This window comes from Bufo bufo, chromosome 4 (genome assembly GCF_905171765.1).
Source record: "Bufo bufo chromosome 4, aBufBuf1.1, whole genome shotgun sequence".
NCBI lineage: Eukaryota > Metazoa > Chordata > Amphibia > Anura > Bufonidae > Bufo > Bufo bufo.
Genome location: NC_053392.1, coordinates 381,077,307 through 381,103,620, shown reverse-complemented (window position 1 = coordinate 381,103,620; position 26,314 = coordinate 381,077,307). Strand labels below are relative to the sequence as shown.

The following is a 26,314-nucleotide window of genomic DNA, read 5'->3' as shown; positions in this document are numbered from 1 at the left end:
TAAATACTGCGCCGCGTACTTACTGGCCTAATAATTAGTTTCTTTCACTTGGCTAATTTACACATTAGACTTAGGTCAGCCAAACCTTTGATTTCAACAGGAAATGTGTATGATATCCCAGCTATCGGTCATTTGGCATGTCAGAAGGAGGAAAGGATCATGTGAGATAAACCGGCTTTTCTCCTCTGAAAACACATGCATTATACATATTCACTTAGCCTCTATACATGAGCAAAGCATAAAAAGAGAATACCACCTACATATACAATGTGAATAAAACTAGAAGACTGGAATAGAAGAGATGGAGGGTTAATGACAGGAAGTACATTTCAGCTAGTTGAGGAGCAGTATGCCCTGTTATCCCATTACCACTATAAAGTCCTCAGAAAATGCATTTGGTCCCACTGTTGTAAAATGTATTAAGTAGAAACATCTCCAAGTGGATGCGGAGTCTGACAAATCTGAAAAACCTAACTGTGGACAAAAATCAGCATTCATGTAGGTGAAATAATCCATATGGTAATAATATCTCCCCCAAATAGCTAAGTACCGTATTTTTCGTTTTATAAGACGCACCTTTTTTCCCTCCAAAGTAGAGGGAAAAAGTCACTGCGTCTTATAAAACGAATGCGATGCAAATTAGGTGGCCATTAAACTGTTGGGTGGGCTGGCAGCTTCACTGAAGGTTTCTGCCTCCAGCCCGCGCTTCCTTAACAAGACCGCACCAGGGATGGGCAGCCTGGGAGCTTCACTTATTATGCTCCGCTGCCGCCAGCGCTCGGGACGGGAGCCTGCAGCATCAGTAAGTAAAAGTGTTTTCCCCCTGTCCCCTCCTCCAGCAGCCAGCCCGCACGTCCGGTGCGCACCCGTCACCGGAGTCCTCAGATCCTGTAAGTGAACATTTTTCCCCCTTTCCCCTCCTCCAGCAGCTCCAGTAAGTATTATCTTCTCCCCCCTGTCCCCTCCAGCTGCTGCCGGGGGCACTGACCTGAGCTCCAGGGTCCCGGTCTTCTCGTCTATGTGCTGGATGCCTGTCACACTGTGCGCTCCAGCGCCTCTGTTATTGTGCCTGCCAGCCCTGCTTCTCTCTGCTCATACATCCCCCATGTACTGCAGTGTATGAGTGGATTGCTATGGATGAGGGGGGTTATAGTATTTAATATAAACACTGTCCAGGGACTGTTCTGTAATTGGCATGTGTTTATATTAAATATGACTATAACCCCCCTCATCCATAGGAATCCACCCATGTACTGCAGTGGAAGGTTATAGTCATATTTAATATAAACACATGCCAATTACTGGATAGTGTTTATATTTAATCTGACTATAACGCCCCTCATCCTTGAGAATACACCAATGTACAGTACATCAGTGTATTCTTTAGGATGATGGGTGTTATAATCACCTAAGTGTCATCCACAGATCCCTCATAACAGTGTGTCATCCACAGATCCCCCATAACAGTGTCATCCACAGATCCCCCATAACAGTGTCATCCACAGATCCCCCATAACAGTGTCATCCACAGATCCCCCATAACAGTGTCATCCACAGATCCCCCATAACAGTGTCATCCACAGATCCCCCATAACAGTGTCATCCACAGATCCCCCATAACGGTGTCATCCACAGATCCCCCATAACAGTGTCATCCACAGATCCCCCATAAGTGTGTCATCCACAGATCCCCTCCATAACAGTGTCATCCACAGATCCCCATAACAGTGTCATCAACAGATCCCCCATAACAGTGTCATCCACAGATCCCCCATAAGTGTGTCATCCACAGATCCCGTATAATAGTGTCATCCACAGACCACCAATAGTTCAAAACCCACCAAAAGCACACCTTTTGGTTGAAAATATTTTTTTTCTTATTTTCCTCCTCAAAAACCAGGGTGCGTCTTATAAAGCGAAAAATACGGTAGTTGAGCTGTGTAGAATTCTGCTTGACAAAGACCCCTTTGTGGATTGAAATGTAGCAATTGATGGGGAAAGTGTAATTTTTATTTTTAACCTGAATGGATAATGTCATCTTAACTATTTTATTTTTTTATTTTTCCTATTACAAATTCAGTCTAAGTAAAGCAAAACGTGCTTGATTCTCTCATCTCAGCAAAAGCTTTTGTATAGCAAACTTTCTGGCAAAATGGTATACCAGGTTGGAATCTGCCCTTAGCAATGGTGGAAGAGGTGACAACCTCCAGTAGGTAAAATCAGGGAGCCTCTATTCTGCCAACCTGTATGGCGCTATGTTTCAACCCGTGTATTTTTTTCCCCTCAAGTTTAACCCCCCTACGTCGGTCCAAATGTCATGCTATAGATGTTGGAGTAATAAAGTCTGTTTGTCCAAAACAGCCAAGATGGAGATAGGAGCATGTCTCAGATGTGGGACCTGTACCTATCTGATATTGGTGGCATATCCTAGCAATATACCATATTCCCAAATGGGAATACCCCTGTAAGGAATACTCCTTTAAGGATAATGATACAAGTGAGTGTTCTATTGCCTTTTTTTTCTGTTTTACGTGTGATACCTTTATCAAAACTGTAGGTCACTTTCTTTAAATGACCCAGCCATTTTGCTAAAATCTTGGACTGAATGGTTTCAGTACTGGAGCTATTCAATCCACAGCAAGCACCAGAGTCCTCATAGTCATGAGGGCTCAGCTTTCCTTTCCCTCTGCTGCTGACTGCTGTAAACATGTATATGTAAGGGCTCGTGCACACGGCCGTTTGTCGGCCGTTCCGTGCATTGAGTACTGCAATTTGCAGGCCCCAATGCACAGGCAACATCCGTGCGGATTCTGCAGACGGATCCAGACCCATTCAACTTGAATGGGTCCATGATCCGTGCGCACCGCAAAAAAATAAAACATGTTCTATTTTTTTGCAGTGCGGAGTAGGTCTGCAGCGATTACTCGATGTAATCGACACAAAAAAAATCCTCGATGCAGTTTTCCTACATCGAGGATTCGTTTTGATAATGTGACCACGGAGCATGAGTGAAGTGAAGCCTATCACTCACCGCTCTGTGGTATCATGTCGCCACCGCCCTGCACTGTCCTGGGCCTGGCATGCCCACATTGTCAGAGTGCGCTGCCTGACTCTGTATGATGTCAGGTCCCAGTGCATGTTGGGAAGAAGAAGACGCAGCTGTCCTCTTCCTGCGGACTCCATATCGGCCAGTTGCGCACCCTGCCAGGAAAAGTAAGTATTACAGTTGGCATTTATCAAGCAGCGGCCCGAATCTGCTGGGTGGGGGTGTCGCTGATGGCGCTTGGGGAGTGAGACATGGCAAGGAGGGGCTGATGGCAGTGGGGGACATGGCATGGAGGGGCCGATGGCACTGGGGGACATGATGGCATGGAGTGGCTGAAGGCACTGAGGGACATGATGACATGGAGGGGCTGAAGGCACTGAAGGACATGGCATGGAAGGGATGATGGCAGTGGGGGACATGATGGCATGGAGGGGTGATGGCAGTGGGTACATGGCATGGAAGGGCTGATGGCAGTGGGGGACATGATGGCATGGAGGGGTGATGGCATGGAAGGGCTGATGGCAGTGGGGGACATGATGATATGGAGGGACTGAAAGGAGTGGGGGACATGATGGCATGGAGGGGCTGATGACATGGAGGACTGGCACTGGGGGAGCTGATGGCACTGGGGGGAGCTGAAGGCACAGAGGAATGATGGCACTGGTGGGAGCTCATGGCACAGACGACTGATGACACAGGGGCTGATGAGTTTTTAATTTGTTTTTTTCTTATTAGAGTACCCGATTAATCAATAGAATACTTGATTACTAAAATAATCGATAGCTGCAGCCCTAGTGCAGAGGCACGGAGAGAAACCCCACAGAAGCACTCCTTAGTAAGGACCAGACTGGTCAGGAAAGGGTTAACCCTTAAAGGACCTTGCGATTTTCAGTTTTTGCGTTTTCATTTTTCATTTCCCACCTTTTTGTGGGACAAGTTGTAGTTTCTAATGGCAGTATTTTTAATATTACATATGATGTAGTGGGGAGCTGGAAAACAAATACCAAATGGGTTGGAATAAAAAAAAATATATATATAAATCCCGCCATAATTAAATGTTTTGTTCTTATGGTGGTCCCTATGCTTTAAATGTACGTGTTACCTTCATTCTCCAGGTCAGTACAATTACAATACCACACTTGTATAGTTTTTCTTGCATTTTAATACTGAAAAAAAAATGTAGAAACCTTGAAAAATAATTTTTTCCTTTCATCTCCCTATATGGCCTCTTGCACACAAATGGTTTTTTTCAGTTTACGTTCCGTTTTTTGCGTTCTGTGTACGGTCTGTATACAGAACCATTTATATCAATGGGGTCGCAAAAAAAACGTACTCTGTATGCATTCCATTTCAGTATTTCTGTTCCGCTCAAAGATAGAACATGTCCTATTATTGCCCGCAAATCACGTTCCGTGGCTCCATTCAAGTCAATGGGGCTGTAAAAAAAAAAACGGAACGGATACGGAATACATCCGTATGTCTTCCGTATTCATTTAGTTTTTGTGGAACCATCTATTGAAAATTTTATGCCCAGCCCAATTTTTCTGTGTAATTACTGTATACTGTATATGCCATGCTTCAGTTTCCGTTTGCGTCCGCAAAAAACGGAAGCACTACTGAAACAAAGAATGGAAAAACGGATTCGTTTTAAACTGACCACTGAAAAAGCCATGCAATCGTGTGCAAGAGGTCTAACTGTTTTGTAGTTCCGTGTACAAAGCTGTATGAGGCCTCATTTTTTTATGGGGCGATCTGTACTTTTCAGTGATACCATTTTAAAGTGTGTGTCATTTTTGATGACTTTTTATTAAATTTTTTGGGGGAGGTGAAGTGACAAAAAATGGTGAATTGGCCACTTTGAATTTTTTCGCTTTCGTTGTTTGCCATATGGGATAAATATTGTTAAATTTTAATAGTTTTTTTTTTTATTGTTTGTTTATTTTGATTTTGGGGAAAGGGGTGATTTGAACTTTTATATATATTTTTTTTAATTATATTTTTCCTTTTTTTATGTCACCCTGGCAGACTGTACTTGGCAATCTTTAGATTGCCCATTGCGTTCTGTGATGGTTACCGTATATAGCCAGCCTAGAACACACCATTTATTGTATACCAATACAGTGCTGCTACCTGATCGCCTGTATTGGTATATTCCAGTGATGGCTATCGGAGTCTGCTTGAGGCTTCGGGCTATTACTGTAACGTAACCGCTTCACCGCGGTATGTGGGGGGGTTAAATGTATGTGATGAGCCTTAGAGCTAATCGTATACATCCGGTCCGGGTCTCTGCTGTTTGAAACAGCAGAAACTCCATGGCATGCGTGAGCGGGTGCCAACTTTAAAGTGGCAACTTCCGCCATTCATGTCGCCAATAGATTAAAGGGATTCTCTGGGAATTAAGAAAATTAAAATACTTAAATATTACTTTATTATAAGTATATTCCCAAATACCTCTCATTAGTCATAATGTCTAGGGAGCTATCATCAGGGGAAATAAAATGGCTGCCGTCCTATTTGTCCTGACCACAAAACTCAGTTTAATATGATAATATAGTGACCCAGCATTTTGATAAAGAAATCCTGTTACCAGTTTATGCTGCTTTTAATTAACTTTAATTGGTTTACTATATAGTTTGAAATGCAGTTCAGTTTAGATGTCTTGGAAGCTTGTGTTCTTAAAAAATGGAACAGTCAACAGAACATGAATTTTCTACAAAACATCAACCTGATATTTCTGGCATTTTAGAGACTATTTATTTACCACATCCCTTTAGAGAGCTCCAGATATAGTATTAATGGGCTACACTGAGCCTCATGACCACTTTGGCTCCATACCAGAATAATAACCAAGTTGTGAATTAAATCTAGCATACAAATACTGCAGTGTGATGCAAGCTCCAGCAAGATTCTCATGGCATCAAAAGCTTTTTCAATATTAATTTTATGAATTGCTAAGAAATCATTCCACAATATTGTGCGCCACCCTGGGACTTTATTTGCAGTTCTATAGCTCTTTTATAAAGTCATTCCCTTTATAAAAATTTGGGTTAAGAGGTTAATCTATTCCTTATTTGACTATGGTAAATACTAGCTTTTATGAGCCCTTCGTGTAAAATATAACTAAACTGTTTGGACAAATATAAATGGTGACTGTTGTTTTAAGAAAATTTGCATAAAACAACATGAGCCACTATAAGAAACGTTGTAATAGATGTTATTAGAGAAAAAAGCTTATTTCTCCACTTATTAGACACTTCTATTCCTCCTTGGTGCCTCTGGCACAGATCATTCACTCTTACTTCATTGTTAATGCTGTGTTCACATCTCCACTAATATTTCCATTGGTCTGCTCAGTTATAGGACCAGAACAGCAAAAATAACGGAAGCATCATCAAATTACAGACACAAATGGCATCTGACAAGACCCATTTGACTATAATGGGTTCCATAGGTTTCCATCAGAAAGCCTGGCATTTTACTAGCGTAGCATGCAGTGTCTGGCTTTTTTATGGAATCTGAAATTGCATATCCTAACAAAGCCTCCAGTGCGGATGTGAACACCGTACACAATCCTTCTTAAAGAGTTTCTCCAGGAATTATTTAAAATGGCCACCAGAAACCTGTCCTTGAAAGAGAGCAGGACTGGTTGCCTCCACTTGCAGAGCTGGCACTTGAATATACAACTTTTTTTTTTTACAATAGTTTTCCAGTCAGGCTGCTCAGTCATGATGGCAGATTGTAGAGCTGTGTATTGTGTAGTGAGGCCCCACACCTCCCAGGCTGCTTTGCAAATTGTGTCAAACAGTCCTGCCTACCCCAGGACAGGTTGCTGGTGGCCAATTTAAATCCTGGAGAACCTTTTTAAGAGCCAAGACTGATTATTAGTTCACTTAGAGATCAGGTTACAATTACTGCCCATAGAAGCCTATAGAGAGGAGGGGAGGAAAGAGGAAGCAAGTGAACAGTAAGAGAGAAGCAGAGGAACAATGACCATCTTTTCTAACTCCCACAGGTATAGTAGATTCATAGCTATACTGCTGAGTTCTGCTTTTGAGGGTGTGCTGCAGAAAGATGTAGCAGTGCTCTCTGTGGGATACTAGCTCAATGAAAACTGATAATTGGAGAGAGCATTTACAGAGGGGAACACTGGTTAACAGTGGAGGACAAAAATTATATAGAGACTAGAAATGAGGTTATTCTTCTTGTATACACACACACACACAACAGCTTATCCTGAAAAATAACCTAAAACATCAGGTATGCTTTATCTATTGCTCAAAACCATATACATATTAGTTTCCAATTTGCCATTTTGAAGAGACCGGATTGCTGGTAGTTTATCTTCTTGTTGCTCATCATTTAGAGCTGTATATGTTTACTATATTGCTATGGTTCAACCTTTTTGATGTGACTGGAATTTTTTTTAAACATTTTTAGTAGTAGTTTTATATTTTCCCGTGGTGTCTTATAAGTACCAATTTTTCTGACATTTTCTCCTCACTATGCTCTTTTGACATCCACTATATAATCATAGTCAGTGACATATGCACCTGTGTGTAACATACAGCTGGGCATATGCGCTAGACATATTGCTCCCAATATTGAAATGGTCACTAATGTTTCACACAACTTTGCCTAAATGAATAGTACAATGAAGCATAAAAAACTTTGTAATACAGTCATGTGAAAAAATTAGGACACCCTTTGAAAGCATGTGGTTTTTTGTAACATTTTTAATAAATGGTTATTTCATCTCCGTTTCAACAATACAGAGAGATTAAAGTAATCCGACTAAACAAAGAAAACTGAAGAAAAGTCTTTTCAAGATCTTCTGTAAATGTCATTCTACAAAAATGCCTATTCTAACTGAGGAAAAAGATAGGACACCCTTGCCCCTAATAGTGAGTGTTACCTCCTTTGGCTGAAATAACTGCAGTGAGACGGTTCTTGTAGCCATCTACCAGTCTTCGACATCGGTCTGAGGAAATTTTACCCCACTCCTCAATGCAGAACTTTTTCAGCTGTGAGATGTTTGAGGGGTTTCTTGCACGTACAGCCCTTTTCAAGTCACCCCACAGCATCTCAATGGGATTCAAATCTGGACTTTGACTTGGCCATTCCAGGACTCTCCATTTCTTCTTTTTCAGCCAATCTTTGGTTGATTTACTAGTATGTTTTGGGTCATTGTCATGTTGCATGGTCCAGTTCCGCTTCAGCTTTAATTTTCTAACTGATGGTCTCACATGTTCTTCAAGCACCTTCTGATACACAGTAGAATTCATCGTGGATTCTATGATGGTGAGCTGACCAGGTCCTGCTGCAGCAAAGCAGCCCCAAACCATGACACTTCCACCTCCATGCTTCACAGTTGGTATGAGGTTCTTTTCTTGGAATGCTGTGTTTGGTTTACGCCAAACATGTCCTCTGCTGTTGTGTCCAAATAATTCAATTTTGGACTCATCTGTCCAAAGAACATTATTCCAGAAGTCCTGGTCTTTGTCAACTTTATCGCTGGCAAATGTCAGTCTGGCCTCGATGTTTCTCTTGGAAAGCAAAGGTTTCCTCTTTGCACACCTCCCATGCAAGTTAAACTTGTACAGTCTCTTTCTGATTGTAGAGGCATGTACTTCTACATCAACAGTAGCCAGAGCCTGCTGTAGTTCTCGAGATGACACTTTAGGGTTTTTGGATACCTCTTTTAGCATCTTGCGGTCTGCTCTTGGGGTGAACTTGCTGGGGCGACCAGTCCTGGGCATGTTGGCAGTTGTTTTGAAAGCCCTCCACTTGTAGACTATCTTCCGGACAGTGGAATGGCTGATTTCAAAATCTTTTGAGATCTTTTTAAATCCCTTCCCAGACTCATAGGCTGCTACAATCTTTTTTCTGAAGTCCTCTGACAGCTCTTTTGCTCTCACCATGGTGCTCACTCTCACTTCAACAGTCAGGAGCACACCAAACTAAATGTCTGAGGTTTAAATAGGGCAAGCCTCATTCAACATGCAGAGTAACGATCTACTAATTATGTGCACCTGGTGTGATATACCTGTGTGAGATCTGAGCCAATTTAAGAGGGAATACATGTGAGGGTGTCCTATCTTTTTCCTCAGTTAGAATAGGCATTTTTGTAGAATGACATTTACAGAAGATCTTGAAAAGACTTTTCTTCAGTTTTCTTTGTTTAGTTGGATTACTTTAATCTCTCTGTATTGTTGAAACGGAGATGAAATAACCATTTATTAAAAATGTTACAAAAAACCACATGCTTTCAAAGGGTGTCCTAATTTTTTCACATGACTGTATATCATATCAGAGAAAAATGTTTTGTTCTCTTGTTATAGGCTGCCCCTCCCATGCTTCCTAAACTAATTTTCCCTCTAAAATTTCGGCTGGATCCATCTTGAGACACACCAGTTCACAGAAGTATCAGATTACACATCAGTAGATTTCTATGGAGAGTGAAGGGGAGAACTGAGTATAAGCGGAGTGAGAGAGAAATATACCTATAAAGATTGGACCAGCTAAATAGTCAGTTTTTATCTCAGCCAATTGATTTATTCCAGAACAGGTCAGTACCGGTCAGTACTGGTATAATATACTATACATAATTCTCTCCACAATCCTTGGGCTGCTTCTGAGTGAGATACAGTTAGGAAGTAGATTACCCTCGAATTTCTGTGTGCAGTGTATGGCAGCTAGTTTCCAGCCACCATCTCAGAAACCTGCTAAAATAAAAGATACAGGTCATTTAATCCCCCGAAATGGTGTTATATTTCATGTACACACACTATACTATTGAATAATGCAAAGTTTATTGAAACATTGCATATGCTTCAAGTTTGTTTTCCTGTGCACTAACTTTGTAGCAGGGAATGGAGTTGAGGGAGGGGTTGTCAGTATACAAAACACCAATTCAAAAGCACACATATGATATTACACAAAAATGTATTAGTAGAAAAAATCATACAACAAACAACATATCACAAAATAAAATAAATAGCAGCAATACCTGAAGGTACTATGACAGTATTAGTTCACCCTGGTCATTCAAGGCCGCATTGTCACATCGACATAGGGTATGCTGTGCCAATAATTATTATACACATACAGTATCACTTAAAATCTTAAAAAGTGCACCTATGTACCCATTGTGGGGGTCAGCTCAATAGTGGTAGGCACAGCAGTCAGAGACAGTGACACAATGGCACAGTTCACACAGGGGTTTGCCTGTTTTCTTTATTCTCGTCCACAAACAAAATACAAGGCCTTTACATTCAGGCAAAGATACAAAATAAATACCTGCTCGGCTGAGCACTAACTAAACATAAAATCACCCTTTCTATCCGGGCGGCCTACTACCAGCCACACGACACAATTCAAAATAAACTCAGTGTCCTTTTTGTTGTTTGCACAGACTTCAGCAGCAATGGTGAAAGCCAGTCAGTTCAACCAGTCCCCACCCAGACATGCTCATAGTGCAAACCTTTATAGCCCAGAAATGAGCTGAGCTCCATCACCTGGCTGAGAGCTCTATATGAAACCTGTTCTGGACAGGAAGGGAATGAGGAGCCCCGCTACCAACCTGCATCCTCATTCCATTAAAATCCAGGCCCGACAACACAATTTACCAAAGTCCTCAGCAAACTATGCTTTGCTAAAGCAGACCATCTTTTCCTGGATTTCTGATATCTCACCCAGGTTTCCTAGTTGAGATATCCACCTCCTGTAGCATAGTACATGGTATATGAAAGAAACCTAGGGGAAATATAACGATTCTCTACTACTTTTCCAGTCACTCTCTCACACCATCTAGCTACAAATATTATTGCACAAGTCCCATAAGTAGCCATACCAGTAGCTACTGTAACCTTACAGAGAAAAATCCCAACAGGAATTACCTAAGTTGGAATACTATCCCGTATACCTTGGTTAAGGACAAAACAAACGTCAATGAATAATAAGTGCAAAACGTAGCATAAGAGAACAATACAGACCAGAGGCCAGGAGTGAACACCAACCCCGACGCGCATTTCGCCTTGCTTTCTCTTGGGGGCGTATCATACCATCCAACCCATCATTTATACCCTATCTAATTGGTTTACTCCTCCTATCCATGATTAAAAACAAGAATACCTGTGCAAAAGAAGGAAGGAAATCACATTTTTAGTAGTTTTTGCCATTAAGTCCAAAGGTAATTCATACAAGAAAATACCTAAATAATAACGTGCTTTTTAGGTATTTTCTTGTATCAATTACCTTTGGACTGAATGGGCCTGTAATGCCCAGAGAATATCGGTATATCATTGTTTGTTTTTTCTTTTGGGGATGTCTTGGTTTGTCCATAAAATATGAGGTTGATCCTTCTTTTTCTGTCAGGCACTTTATACGGTAATCCTTTTAGCTGGGGGATCAAACATCTTCTAATAAAAGTATTGGCATATTTCCCTTCACTAATATGGAGCTCAGAGTCATGTGATGGTGAAAGGGTCATGTGACCATAAATCTATCGTGATCGCAAATAGATCATGTGATCACAAATGCACCATGTGACTGCAAATGGGTCATGTGATTGCAAATCACATCTCGCGTGATTTTGGTGCCCAGCTTGGGGATGAACTCGGCGAAAACTACTAAAAATGTGATTTCCTTCCTTCTTTTGCACAGGTATTCTTGTTTTATAATCATGGATAGGAGGAGTAAACCAATTAGATAGGGTATAAATGATGAGTGGGTTGGATGGTATGATACGCCCCCTAGAGGAAGCAAGGCGAAATGCGCGTCGGGGTTGGTGTTCACTCCTGGCCTCTGGTCTGTATTGTTCTCTTATGCTACGTTTTGCACTTATTATTCATTGAGGTTTGTTTTGTCCTTACCAAGATATACGGGATAGTATTCAAACTTAGGTTAATTCCTGTTGGGATTTTTCTCTGTAAGGTTACAGTAGCTACTGGTATGGCTACTTATGGGACTTGTGCAATAATATTTGTAGCTAAATGGGTACATAGGTGCACTTTAAAAGATTTTAAGTGATATGTGTATAATAATTATTGGCACAGCATACCCTATGTAGATGTGACAATGTGGCCTTGAATGACCAGGGTGAGCTAATACTGTCATAGTACCTTCATGTATTGCTGCTATTTATTTTATTTTGTCATATGTTGTTTGTTGTATGATTTGTTCTACTAATAAATTTTTGTGTAATATCATATGTGCGCTTTTGAATTGGTGTTTTGTTATACATTTCCGCACATATTGCAGTCCCCTTGGATTGCTATATTTGGTGGTTGTCAATATACAGTAGATGTACAGTTGCATTCCTGTTTTTGGAGCTATTTCAGCACTCATGAAAGTTTTTAGCAATGGTATCCACTTAAAGATTAACTTTAATCTCCACCGAACATATTTGGTCCCGACCAGGATTCATCATTTCTTCCCAATGCTGTCCATAGCTAGTTTCCATCCTGCGTGTCTGGTGGACATATCCTAAGGTTGCCTCATTCTGGTCTTGTATTACCCTTCTTATTTCAACAGTCTTCTGTGCTTCATTTCCTGTCCTTCTGTTGGCGGATAAGCTACCTGGTTCTGGTAACCAGATTCATAAACTCTCTCAATATACACTGCTCAAAAAAATAAAGGGAACACAAAAATAACACATCCTAGATCTGAATTAATAAAATATTCTTCTGAAATACTTTGTTCTTTACATAGCTGAATGTGCTGACAACAAAATCACACAAAAATAAAAAAATGGAAATCAAATTTTTCAACCCATGGAGGTCTGGATTTGGAGTCACACTCAAAATTAAAGTGGAAAAACACACTACAGGCTGATCCAACTTTGATGTAATGTCCTTAAAACAAGTCAAAATGAGGCTCAGTAGTGTGTGTGGCCTCCACGTGCCTGTATGACCTCCCTACAACGCCTGTGCATGCTCCTGATGAGGTGGCAGACGGTCACCTGAGGGATCTCCTCCCAGACCTGGACTAAAGCATCTGCCAACTCCTGGACAGTCTGTGGTGCAACGTGACGTTGGTGGATAGAGCGAGACATGATATCCCAAATGTGCTCAATTAGATTCAGGTCTGGGGAACGGGCGGGCCAGTCCATAGCATCAATGCCTTCGTCTTGCAGGAACTGCTGACACACTCCAGCCACATGAGGTCTAGCATTGTCTTGCATTAGGAGGAAACCAGGGCCAACCGCACCAGCATATGGTCTCACAAGGGGTCTGAGGATCTCATCTCGGTACCTAATGGCAGTCAGGCTACCTCTGGCGAGCACATGGAGGGCTGTGCGGCCCTCCAAAGAAATGCCACACCACACCATTACTGACCCAATGCCAAACCGGTCATGCTGGAGGATGTTGCAGGCAGCAGAACGTTCTCCACGGCGTCTCCAGACTCTGTCACGTCTGTCACATGTGCTCAGCGTGAACCTGCTTTCATCTGTGAAGAGCACAGGGCACCAGTGGCGAATTTGCCAATCTTGGTGTTCTCTGGCAAATGCCAAACGTCCTGCACGGTGTTGGGCTGTAAGCACAACCCCCACCTGTGGACGTCGGGCCCTCATATCACCCTCATGGAGTCTGTTTCTGACCGTTTGAGCAGACACATGCACATTTGTGGCCTGCTGGAGGTAATTTTGCAGGGCTCTGGCAGTGCTCCTCCTGTTCCTCCTTGCACAAAGGCGGAGGTAGCGGTCCTGCTGCTGGGTTGTTGCCCTCCTATGGCCTCCTCCACGTCTCCTGATGTACTGGCCTGTCTCCTGGTAGCGCCTCCATGCTCTGGACACTACGCTGACAGACACAGCAAACCTTCTTGCCACAGCTCGCATTGATGTGCCATCCTGGATAAGCTGCACTACCTGAGCCACTTGTGTGGGTTGTAGACTCCGTCTCATGCTACCACTAGAGTGAAAGCACCGCCAGCATTCAAAAGTGACCAAAACATCAGCCAGGAAGCATAGGAACTGAGAAGTGGTCTGTGGTTACCACCTGCAGAACCACTCCTTTATTGGGGGTGTCTTGCTAATTCCCTATAATTTCCACCTGTTGTCTATCCCATTTGCACAACAGCATGTGAAATTGATTGTCACTCAGTGTTTCTTCCTAAGTGGACAGTTTGATTTTACAGAAGTGTGATTGACTTGGAGTTACATTGTGTTTAAGTGTTCCCTTTATTTTTTTGAGCAGTGTATTTGTATGGCTGCCCGTATTCATATCGCAGATAAGTGGAGATTTATCAGTAGCCATGGTTAAAGCTAGGGTGAACAAAATCATGACCAATGCTATCCGGACAGACACTATGCACAGCTTTCTGAAAATCTGGCAACTTTGGATATCATATTTAAATATTAATGGTCTATATGACTCATTTGATGAGGTCTTATTTAGGATCTTGGAATATTTTATCTTTCTTTCTGGTAACTCAATGCCTGTTCTGGGGCTACTGCTCTCTCTACTCCTTTACTTTATATCTGTCTGTCTACAGCTTTTTGATTTGAAAATGGAAAATTATATTTTAACACCCTGCTACTTTTCTTCAATGTGTTTTCTTACAGATGTGCACTGCTAACTACACATTTATTCCCTATATGATCACACCCCATAATAAAGTGTTCTGCTGTGAAAATAGCTTCATGAAAGGACTGACGGAATTGATGCAGCCTAACTTTGAATTGCTCCTTGGACCTATTTGTTTGCCGTTGGTGGATCGCTTTATTCAGGTCTTGAAGATGGCACAGGCCAGCTCATGGTAATGTTTTTACAACCAGATGGCAGTATAATGTAAAACAATATAAGATTTAGGACTTTAGAAGGTGAAACATATTTTTAGAAAACATTTAGGTGTTTTTTTTTTTTTTTATGTTCATGTGTATATTTCCTTCTTCCTTTCCATGTCATGTTTATGGATCACTACTAATATAAACCGGTTTGAATTTGGTTTTAAATCCGGGCATTTTTAATACAGATAATGTGAAGTATTTCAAACCCGTGGTGACACATTTTTACAATGAGAAAGCATTGTGGAGAATCTTTCACCACAAAATTCTATGCAATCTACAGCCAGCATAATATAAAGCAGGAGGAGCTGAGCTGATTGATAAATATATAGATTTGTGTGAAAAGATTCAATAATACTTGTAATACGTAATGGTAGAGTGGCAGATCAGTAGCCAAGAACGCACCTTGTACATCCTTGCTACTGATATTGGACCTTGGTCTATGTAATAGATACAGATTCAAGCCAGGTCTTGTTATAAAGCTGAGAATCTTAGCTTTAAAACAAGACCCTTAGAAATGGGTCTTAGTGAAAGCTCATATATCTGCAGGTTTCATTCAACTTTTAAGTGCTCTAACTCTTGATTTATTGCAGCTAGAGCCTCAATCTTGGTCTTGTTTTATACATTTCTATCAGTGATTATGAGCCAGAACCAGCCAGGTGCCAGTCAAAAACTCAAAACAGCAGATCTGTCATCTCTGTGTAGCATCCACTCCTGGTTTGGGCTCACAGTTACTGATGGAAATAACTAACAAAATGCTAAGTGTGTGAAAGTGGCCTAAACAGAGATAGCTGTAAGTCACTGATAACATGGCCGCCGTGTACAACTGAACTCAGAAATAGCAGAGATTTAAATGTATAAAGTACAAGTTTTACTGAATCTTTTCCCACAATATCTGTATCTATTCATCTATCAATCTCCTCATCTCCTCCTGCTCTATAACATGCCAACTGCACATTGCATTGCATTTTGTGGTGGCAGCTTCTCTTTAAGTGCACTATTGTATTACAGTTAAATCTCCAAAAATTGCATTAAAAATTGTATTTCAGAGGGGGCAATCCAAAGAAGAGGCCAATATACAAAAAGTACAGTATATGAATAGGGCTAAATGTGACAATAAATCTTCTCTACCCGAGGGAGTAGTCTTTTGGAGAGGTTTCCTTGTACATACTAATGTAGATATTGGTATCATCTTGGTGCCTGAGCTTTGTCAGCTCATTGCAAGGTCAATAAAGATAATATATTTGTCCTGACTTTTATTGGAGCACTACAGTCAGCAGCATGTGTCTAAGGATGAGTCATAATCTCACTGTCCCCAGTACCACCTACATCTAACCATATCACTCCACTGCCTTATTTGATTCTACCCTCAATTTCCCTCTACTTTGTACCGCACTGTGGCACAAGTTTGATACCAAATATTTTTTATTGCAGCCATTTCTAACAAATAAACGTAAAGAGCATCTGTCAGTCGGATCAACCCTATCAAACCAGACATACTATATTGTAGGGTTGAACCAGCTGATACCTGTCATGTGAAAATCAGTTGCGGCATTCTTAAGAAAAAAATACATTTATTCTTAATGCAAATGAGGGCTTTAGTGCACATGGGATAGGGCCCAGCCACTTGGTGCACCTCAGCTTTCCAGTGCTGCCCCTGCCCCTCCGTGCACTGAAGCCCTCATTTGCATAAAAAATAAGTCTTTTTAGTGATGACACCTGTTTTGAGAAAACTGGTTGTATAATTTTAATCTTAGATATTGCAAACAAAAAAGGCGGGTCTCTGCTGTTTTTTGGAAATAGGTGCTCTTGCCCAATTTGACTCGCCCTTGTCAAGTAAATGTATTATAATAGTAATAGCAGGCAGGCACTCTAATTCTGGGGTCATGAAGAAATCTTGTATAGCGGAAAATATTTATTTGTTCTAATTGATACAGCAGTAAAATATTTAGACAATAAAATGAAATAAAATAAAATATTCAAGCAATAAAATTTCTGTATATCGTTATTCTAACAGTGGATGATATCAGATTATAGCAGCATTTGCATTAAATATAGCAGCATGAATAACCCATATAGGAAAAACGGCTAGAAGCGGCTATAGTCTAGCCTGCTGGATATTCGGGCAGGTGCCGGAATCCCAGCAATATTCGTTAGGAATAGAGTTGACCATAACAGTGTCTAGCTGGTTGAGTCAATGTTCAAAAAGACACTATTTCAATGTCAATGTTGTTAGTGTTGGAGCAGCAGAATTATTAAGGTGCACTGTGCTGATGACAATGTTGCAACAACGTCGGTATCATTGGTAACAATAGTAGCACTGTTGGTAACAGTAACAACGATACTGACGATGAGTTGATGTCAACGATGAATTGATATTAAGGCACAAAATGAATTGGACTTAATCCTGTATACACGGAGATAGTCACAAATTTTCTCAATAGTACCAATTCCTCCGTTGTTAGTGAGATATAGATATGCAGGATGGTTTACTCACTGTTTGTCTTTCTCTATGTGTGGCGCCCCTCACAGTTTCAGCTGTCCTCCAGACTCGGCGTCCCTCGTGTTATCTCGGATTCACCTGCTCAATCGTGGGTTCGCCTCTTTGTTCTGCTGCCGGTGTTCCACTTGTAATGTACGGGAATAGGGCCAGATAGCCGTGATTCTATTTTCTCCTTCTACTTAGAGCGCTCCATTGAGGAAGGAGCGAGGTTACGCTCTGAAACATGTCTGGTGAACAAGCGTACTAATACAAAGAGTAATATCGTCAGTATCGTTGTTACTGTTACCAACAGTGCTACTATTGTTACCAATGATACCGACGTTGTTGCAACATTGTCATCAGCACAGTGCACCTTAATAATTCTGCTGCTCCAACACTAACATAAAATTGACATTGAAATAGTGTCTTTTTGAACATTGACTCAACCAGCTAGACACTGTTACGGTCAACTCTATTCCTAACGAATATTGCTGGGATTCCGGCACCTGCCCGAATATCCAGCAGGCTAGACTATAGCCGCTTCTAGCCGTTTTTCCTATCTGGGTTATTCATGCTGCTATATTTAATGCAAATGCTGCTATAATCTGATATCATCCACTGTTAGAATAACGATATACAGAAATTTTATTGCTTGAATATTTTATTTTATTTCATTTTATTGTCTAAATATTTTACTGCTGTATCAATTAGAACAAATAAATATTTTCCTCTATACAAGATTTCTTCATGACCCCATAATTAGAGTGCCTGCCCGCTATTACTATTACTATTATCATTTTAATATTGCAACCAGATTTTATCTCGCATAGCAAAAAGATTGACAACTGATTGGCAACTCCTGCACCTACTTCCAGCACATTTGGGCCGCTTTCAGATGAGCGTATTTGCAATGATTTTATGTCCCGGAATCTGCTGCTAATGTTAATGAATAGAGCTAATCACATGGGCGTATAATTTCCGTCAGTATTTAAAATCCGCAACATGCCCGAGTTTTGTGCGGATTTGTTTCCAAATACGCACATTGCAGACTGAGCAGTGCATAAATAATGAAGGAAGGAAGAAATACGCATCTAAATCCTGATGACAATACTGATGGTATATCATGAGGATATCCTGAACCAGAATTCTGACTGATCTCAATATGCTCGTCTGAAAGCGGCCTAGCGCAATATTTTTATGTGTATTCTAATTAGATCAGTCCTAGTGAATATGAAGGTGTTGTACTGAATACGCACGACCAGAGGTCAGACTAATAACCACAGGTCTAGTCTAATTCAGGAAGTGCTGTGAGACTTTTAATAAATAGTAATGCGCCTGTCTAATTGTACGCCTAAAAACCCAATGTGTTATGTGTGACTGATGCTAAGGCTGCTTTCACACTGGCGTTTCGAATTCCGTTGTGAGATCCGTTTCAGGGATCTCACAAACGGTTCAAAACTGATCAGTTCAGCCCCAATGCATTCTGAATGGATAAGGATCTGCTCAGAATGCATCAGTTTGGCTCCGTTCCGCCTCCATTCCGCTGTGGATGCGGACACCAAAACGCTGCTTGCAGAGTTTTGGTGTCCGCCTGGCGATGCAGAGCCAAACGGATCCGTCCTGACTTACAATGTAAGTCAATGGGAGTGGATCCGTTTTCACTGACACAATATGGTGCAATTGAAAACGGATCCGTCCCCCATTGACTTTCAGTGTAAGTCAGGACGGATCCGTTTTGACTTTTTCTTTATAATGCAAACGGATCCGTTCTGAATGGATACAATCGTTTTCGTTATAGGTACGGATCCGTCTGTGCAGATACCAGACGGATCCGCACCTAACGCAGGTGTGAAAGTAGCCTAAGGCTGTTTTTCCCTATAACATTGGAATGTGATTTTACATATCTTAATGGTTAGATAGTCGCACTGGGCTACTGTGAGTGGAAGATAGGAGTTGATAGGGTATGTTCACACGTAGAAGTTGAGATGCAGGTAAAACCGCATTGGAAAAGATGTGATTGCAGTTTGTACCAGTGAACACATTTATTCAACGTGTTCCATCTGTAAAACCAACACTGCATTTAAAACCCGCATCAAGCTGGCATTGCAGTTTTTTCAATGCAATTTTAACCACATGTCAACCGCTACATGTGAACATACCCTTAGTGGTCCATATATTACACATTGTTTTGAGATTTAATTAAAATCTTTCTGATTATTTAAATTTTTTTTCCCTATGTTTGTTAATGTAGCCAATACTTCCGAGAAGCCATCCTCAGTGATATTAGACGTGCGCGCAACCAATACACTGGAAAGCAGCTAGCGGCTGAACTGACAAGGATACGACATCGTGTAGATAACATTGAAGTTTTGTCGCCTGATATCATTATTAATTTGCTCTTGTCATACAGGGACATCCAGGTACTGAATTGTGTGAAATATACATTGCGGTGTAAAGCTACTTTCACACTAGCGTTAATATTTTCCGGTATTGAGATCCATCATAGGGTCTCAATAACGAAAAAAAAAAACGCTTCCGTTTTTTTCCCCATTCGTTGTCAATAGGGACAAAACGAAACTGAATAGAATGCTCCAAAATGCATTCCATTCCGTTTGGTTGCGTTCCCATACCGGAGAGCAAACCGCAACATGTTGTAGTTTGCTTTCCGTCCTGGGATGTGGACACAATCTGACACAATAGAAAACAGATCCGTCCCCCATTGACTTTCAATGGAGTTTATGACGGATCCGTCTTGGCTATGTTACAGATAATACAACCGGATTCCTTCATAACGGATGCAGATGGTTGTATTATCGGTAACGGAAGAGTTTTTGCTGAACCCTGCCGGATCCAGCAAAAACGCTAGTGTGAAAGTAGTCTAATTCTGTCTTAATTTAAAGCAGTAAACTGGGAATTAGATTTGTGCTTGTTAGGCCTCCTGCACACGACCGTTTTTTTTACCTGTTTACTGGCCGTTTTTTGCGTTCCGTATACGGAACCATTAATTTCAATGGTTCCGCCAAAAAAACGTTTCCGTTTTTCCGTTCCGTTTAAAGATAGAACATGTCCTATTATTGCCCGCAAATCACGTTCCGTGGCTCCATTCAAGTCAATGGGTCCGCAAAAAAACGGAACACATACGGAAATGCATCCGTATGTCTTCCGTTTCCGTTCTGTTTTTTGCGTTAACATCTATTGAAAATGTTATGCCCAGCCCAATTTTATCTATGTAATTACTGTATACTGTATATGCCATACGGAAAAACGGAACAGAAACGGAAACAAAAAACGGAACGGATCCGTGAAAAACGGACCGCAAAACACTGAAAAAGCCATACGGTCGTGTGCAGGAGGACTTAGGCTGAGTTTCCACGGCCCTGATTGTCCTGTCCACTCACGGTGGCCAGTAGCTGCACAAATTTGATAGAAATGCCTTCTTTTACCAGCAAATTTGTGTTGGCAGGGATTCAGCCACACACAGCAGCGGCATTGTGGCTGCCTGATGGAAACCCAGTCTTAGATCTAGTGCAGGGATGGCCAACCTGCGGCTCTCCAGCTGTTGCAAAACTACAACTCCCAGCATGCCCAGTCTGCCTACAGCTATCAACCTACAGCAGGGCATGGTGGGAGTTGTAGTTTTACAACAGCTGGAGAGCCACAGGTTGGCCAGCCCTGATCTAGTGTATGCCAGTACTTATGAATTTATGCACAAGGTGGTTGTGGCCCCAAAGCATTGCACAAAACATCTAAGATTTGCCCATTTTACCCGGTTTTCTCGGTCTAGTGTTCATTCCAGCAGTTTACTGTATACGGCCTATTTCTATCTAGCCTTTGAAGTGTACCTGAATTTACAGATTCAAGTTAAATTCTCCTATCAGGTCCACCCTTTATTTGCCAAAGGAGAACACCCTATGACGCATGCCACTGTGAAGGACCATCAGCATCTGCTGTAATTAATCAGTTTTAATTGGTTTACTGTATTCTATTGGTAGTCACACACAGCTTTTTATAACCGTTTTGGATGCAGTTTTTTGTCAAAGCCAGAAGTAGGTTGAAAGAGGATGAGAAATATAGAGAAATGACTTGTACCTATTATTTCTGCTGGATCTAATCCTGGCCTTGGCTCAAAAAACTTCACCAGATGTTTGTGGAGGTTTTCCTTGAAGTTTAAGGATCTGCCCAAACTGGACAATTCTTTTAATCTGCAATGGGTTATATGCACTTTGTATACTTTACAGCCAAATAGGCATTAAGCCAAATTATAAAAGAACCAATAGATTTTAGCATATGTGCTGTGCTGTTCTTCCTTGTTAGAATCTCATTGCCCCCATGTCTAGCACTGACTCCATGTCAAGTTTCATTATGCATTTGCGCTGGATTTTTTGCCATTGTCCTCATGCATGGAGATGCTGCCGCAATACATTTTCCTGCCTTTTCTGCTTTTAAATAGCACCATGAAATTCCTATTCATTTTGGGAAGATGGCCTTTTTTAGTCACACAACATTTTTGTGGCATTTTTTTTTGTCTGCGTGAAAACCGCTGAAAAAAAAACCTGCCATACCCAGACCATGAATGCCAGTAAACTATGATAAAACACCTCACAAACAAAGTTTGTATGCCGTTTTATATTTTACTATTGCCCAACATCTAACATCTGGATGTTGCATTTTCTGTTGCAAGAAATATGGCATTTTTGCATAAAAATATGTAGTGTGGCACTAGCTTTTATTGTTCACTCTCATTAATTGTTCACTGCTGTTTATGTGCTGTGTATTGTTTTTGTGGTAGTGTCAAAGGAGCCCAAATGAAATCTACAGGTATACAACTTCACAGTTGTGCATGTATATATGGAAGTAATACAGAATAGCATCCTGACAAATGTCCACAAAACAGCTTTTTTGGAGCCATTTATACTACTCCATAAGTAAGTGCTGTAGTGTCAGTTGTCCCTGTATGTGCATTAGTCAGACATACTGTAGTAATATACATGTGCGTCATATGTATACACAGACGTATATTATTACAGTAGGTCTGTGTGATACACAAATATATAATACAGGCTACTGCAGAACAGCCAAAATAACAGAAGTGCTGTATTTGGCACATTGCTGACCAGAACAGTGCTGAATGGAGCCCATTGACTGTAAGGAGTACCGTTCTGGGGTACGGAAATGAAGCAAAGAAAAAAATCCAGCATATTTAAATGGAATCTACGGCCTAAAATAGATGTGCCTGTCACCATTATAACTGCAATGATTTTTTCTCCTCTTATGAATGTCTTGTCTGGAAAGGATTATGATTCCATTGTAAAGTTGGTGGAGACATTAGAAAGACTGCCAACCTTTGATCTGTCCTCCCACCTCCATGTCAAGTTTCATTACGCATTTGCGCTAAACAGGTGAGAATAATGTTGTGTTAAGTTTTGCGTAGTTAGAAGCAATCAGTGTTATTGTTGTATTTGATTTAGCGTATCCCCATTTTACCTTCTAATGGTATAATGGGGGTCTGCTTCACATGCATGTATGAAGGAAGCTTAGCTGTAATAGCATCCATCGTGCCCGGCTTGGATTTATGGAGGCAATATGGAGTTAATCAGAGAAATTCTGACTGGAAAGGTTAACTGTTGTTTCTGTAACAGGGTTTCTAATCCAGTTTATCATTTTTATGAGTACATTTATCAACTCTGTGGCATTTTAATAAGCTTCTTTGTAGTATTAAAGAGGATCTGTGCATAATTTAGTTATGTGTGTGTAACTCCGAATTTAGAGTGTTGGAAAAGTTTTGTAATTATGTTTTATTGACCTAGAGATATATTGATATGTTTCTGTTTCCTTTGCGGTGACCATATTTGGTGACGAGAGGAAGTGCATCCAATTTGGATATTAGCCTCAGCATATTAGCTTCTCAGACCCTGATGGTAAATCCTCACTTTGTTAAGGCTTTCTGGGATTTTAATATTGATGACCTATCCTCAGGATAGGTCATCAATATCAGATCGGCGGGGGTCTGACATGTGGCGCTCACGCCGATCAGCTGGTTGAAGGGAAGGCGACTCTCCATATGAGTGCTGCTTTGCCTGGTTTGTTTACCAGCTCGCCGTCGATAGCGCAGCGGTGAGGAGATGTACTTACAAGCCGTCCCATTCGCTTCTATGGGATGGCTCTGTAGTATACACTTGAATAGGAAGGAGCCATCCTATTGAAGTGAATGGGACAGCTTGTAGTTACACTGCTTACCGCTGCGATGTTGATGGCGAGCAGGTAAGCTAACAAGGGAAGGCAGCGCTCGCACGGAGTACAGTCATTCCTCAACCAGCTGATCGACAGGGGTGCCGGGTGACTGACCCCCACCGATCTGATATTGATGACCTATCCTGAGATAGGTCGTTCATATTAAAATCCTGGAAAACCCCTTTAATGATGAATAGGCTTATAAGACATGGCTTATTCACAAGTTATGTGTTCCACAGACAGCACACAGATCCATTAAATTCAATATGTGTATTTCGAAGTCCTTCGTTTTTTCGCAAACTGTTGGTCCACAGGAACGATACGTGATCATGCACCACTTTGGTCCCTTCTGAGCTTAGAACATGCCCATTCTGTTGACTGATGCCAACTGCATATCATCTGTTTTTCACTAATTCACTGCCTAGCAAATTGATTCAAAGTTTGTTGGAAGAAACAAAATTACAGTTTTTTTCATCTGCACAGTAAAAAACACTAATGCTCCTCCTGAACTCAGAGTCTCAGACCGTTGCATATGAAAAATGGTCTGGGTTTTTGTGTCCACAGAATGGACACGGACATTTGAATAAGCCCTTAAACCATCACTTTCTTTATTCAAAAGGAACAACCCATATGGCTGTACTTCCTGTGGTCAGTACCTATAAGTGGATAAAACATAATTACCAAACGTTGCCGGCTGCTGCCTTTAACATAGGTGCATGGATTCCTGCAGTGGGTTTGTGCCAGGACGGTAGGTAGAGCTAGGCTGGAACAGTGTTAGTTCAGAATGAGCCTGTCCTCTCCATAGGGTTATTCTATTACATCTTAGCGGGGTTTTCAACAGCTACATAGAAGATTCAAAACCAAATTAAATTAAAGGAACCCCAACATGACATCAGAATGCATAGTTCTTTTTAAACTACCTGATGCCAGTTAAGATTTCCATCTAATCAACTTATCTCCACTTAAAGGGAACCTGTCACCAGTTTTATGGTGTCCTAACTAAGGGCAACATAAATAAGTGACTGATTCTCTTAGCGAAATGCTGGGTCACTTTCTTTAATTGACCCAGTCAATCTGCCAAAATCTTGTATTGAAAAGCTCCAGCTGATAATGATGAGTCATGAATATTCATGAGCTCCTGACTCTCCCCGCCTACCTGCTGCTGATTGACAGTTATTTTCCATATGAATCAGCAGCAGGTGGGCAGGGGAGTGGCTGTAGCTCTGAATTAAATATACGCTGGACTCAATGACATCACGCTGGACTCAAATCAGCTCATTAGCATGTGGCATCTTTGTGTGTATATTATGAGGTAACCATCTGTCACACCAGTAAGTGAATACATCTAAGGTACTTTTTAGTAGTTAATGATTGTATATAATTAGTTAGATTATAATCAAATATCCACATGACAGGTTCCCTTTAAGTAGTGTTTAGAGAATGAGCAATACAGAATACTTCTCCAAATGCCTGACTCCAGTAAGCAAGCTGTGTAATGTGATAATACTGTACGTGTCATCTAATATGAGTTTTCAGAAGACTTTTACATTGCTCTGGGCTTTAGACACAAAGCAGAACCAACATATACCTTGGAAAAGTGGCTTCAAAGCACCACAATGTGCAGTTTACATTACTGGCTTTCCCTTTTTGACCTATTTGTTTTTCCGCGTTTTACATCCCTGTGTGTCACTACCATTAATAGCAGGTGGAGCATTATGCCTTTGTATTTTGTTTTATACTGTAGTTTAATAAAATACAGAGTGCCTTGAATACTTCTGTAATCCTTTATGTGGTCTCACTTTTTTTTGTATGTTTAGGAGGAAGCTACCAGGGGACAGAGAGAAAGCTCTTGAGATAATGTTACCCTTGGTACAACATGAAGACCAGGTTGCTTCTGATGTGTACTGTCTGGTGGGAAGAATCTACAAAGATAAGTTTCTGGATTCTAATTTCACTGATGAGGAGAGCCGAGACAAAGGCATACACTGGTCAGTATACTATTTAATAAGCCTGCTGGGTGTGACCAGACCAATGCTTTCAGCTGACTATTTGGATAATATTAAGAGTATTTGACTTCAGGAAAAGGATATCATATACTTATCTCCTGGCTGTAGAGAAATGTTGCAAAAGAGCAGCTTTTATGCCCGACAGTGTGTATCTTTGTTTGTGGCCTAAAGCGACCCTACAGCTCGAGAAAAATAAATCACTAACTGGGAAACGAACACAACACTTGCATAGTGCCCTCCTTTTCATCTTTTCAGCTGCAGATCTGTCAACTTCCGGGCTCCTTTTCTGCCATCCAATATTGCCACACCACTTCTCAGACTATCTGATGCATACTGTACATTTGGTAGCCAAAGACTAGACACCTCCTGCTGTCCTCAGCTTGGCCAGCATTGCTCACGTGAACAGCGCTGTCCAATCCAAGAGCAGGTCTAGACAAGCAGGAAGAGTTTTGGGCTACCGATACACAGTGTGCATCAGACAATCTTAGAAGTGGTGTGGCCATCGTGGATGTCGGAAGAAAAGCCTGAGAATTAGTGTATTTACAACTAAAAAGGTGACAAAGAGGGCACCATGGAAGTGTGCTGTTCATTCCTCTGTAAATGTAATGTTTTTTTCTTGTCTTTTGGGCAAAATTTGACTTTCCTTTCCGGTTAAGGTGGCATTTGCCCTCTTGGTGTTCATATTAACGCTGCTTTACTTATTAAAGTTCTTGGATTTTATAATCATGACTACATCATTCAGAGTTCTTGTATGTCATAATTTATGG

General features: G+C 41.1%; 1 protein-coding gene across 2 annotated transcripts in view; it reads left to right on the top strand.

The window, feature by feature from the left end:
* Positions 1 to 26,314, top strand: part of MAP3K5 (mitogen-activated protein kinase kinase kinase 5) — a 206,331-nt gene that overhangs the window by 89,224 nt on the left and 90,793 nt on the right. For both annotated transcript variants that reach the window (XR_005778421.1, XM_040429201.1), the window contains exons 4-7: positions 14,607 to 14,800; positions 19,562 to 19,730; positions 22,603 to 22,709; positions 25,359 to 25,529. Coding sequence is in view for 1 of the 2 variants with exons in the window: in XM_040429201.1 (XP_040285135.1) it covers positions 14,607 to 14,800; positions 19,562 to 19,730; positions 22,603 to 22,709; positions 25,359 to 25,529 (641 nt within the window). In the remaining variant the exon portion in view is untranslated. The remainder of the gene's footprint in view (positions 1 to 14,606; positions 14,801 to 19,561; positions 19,731 to 22,602; positions 22,710 to 25,358; positions 25,530 to 26,314) is intronic.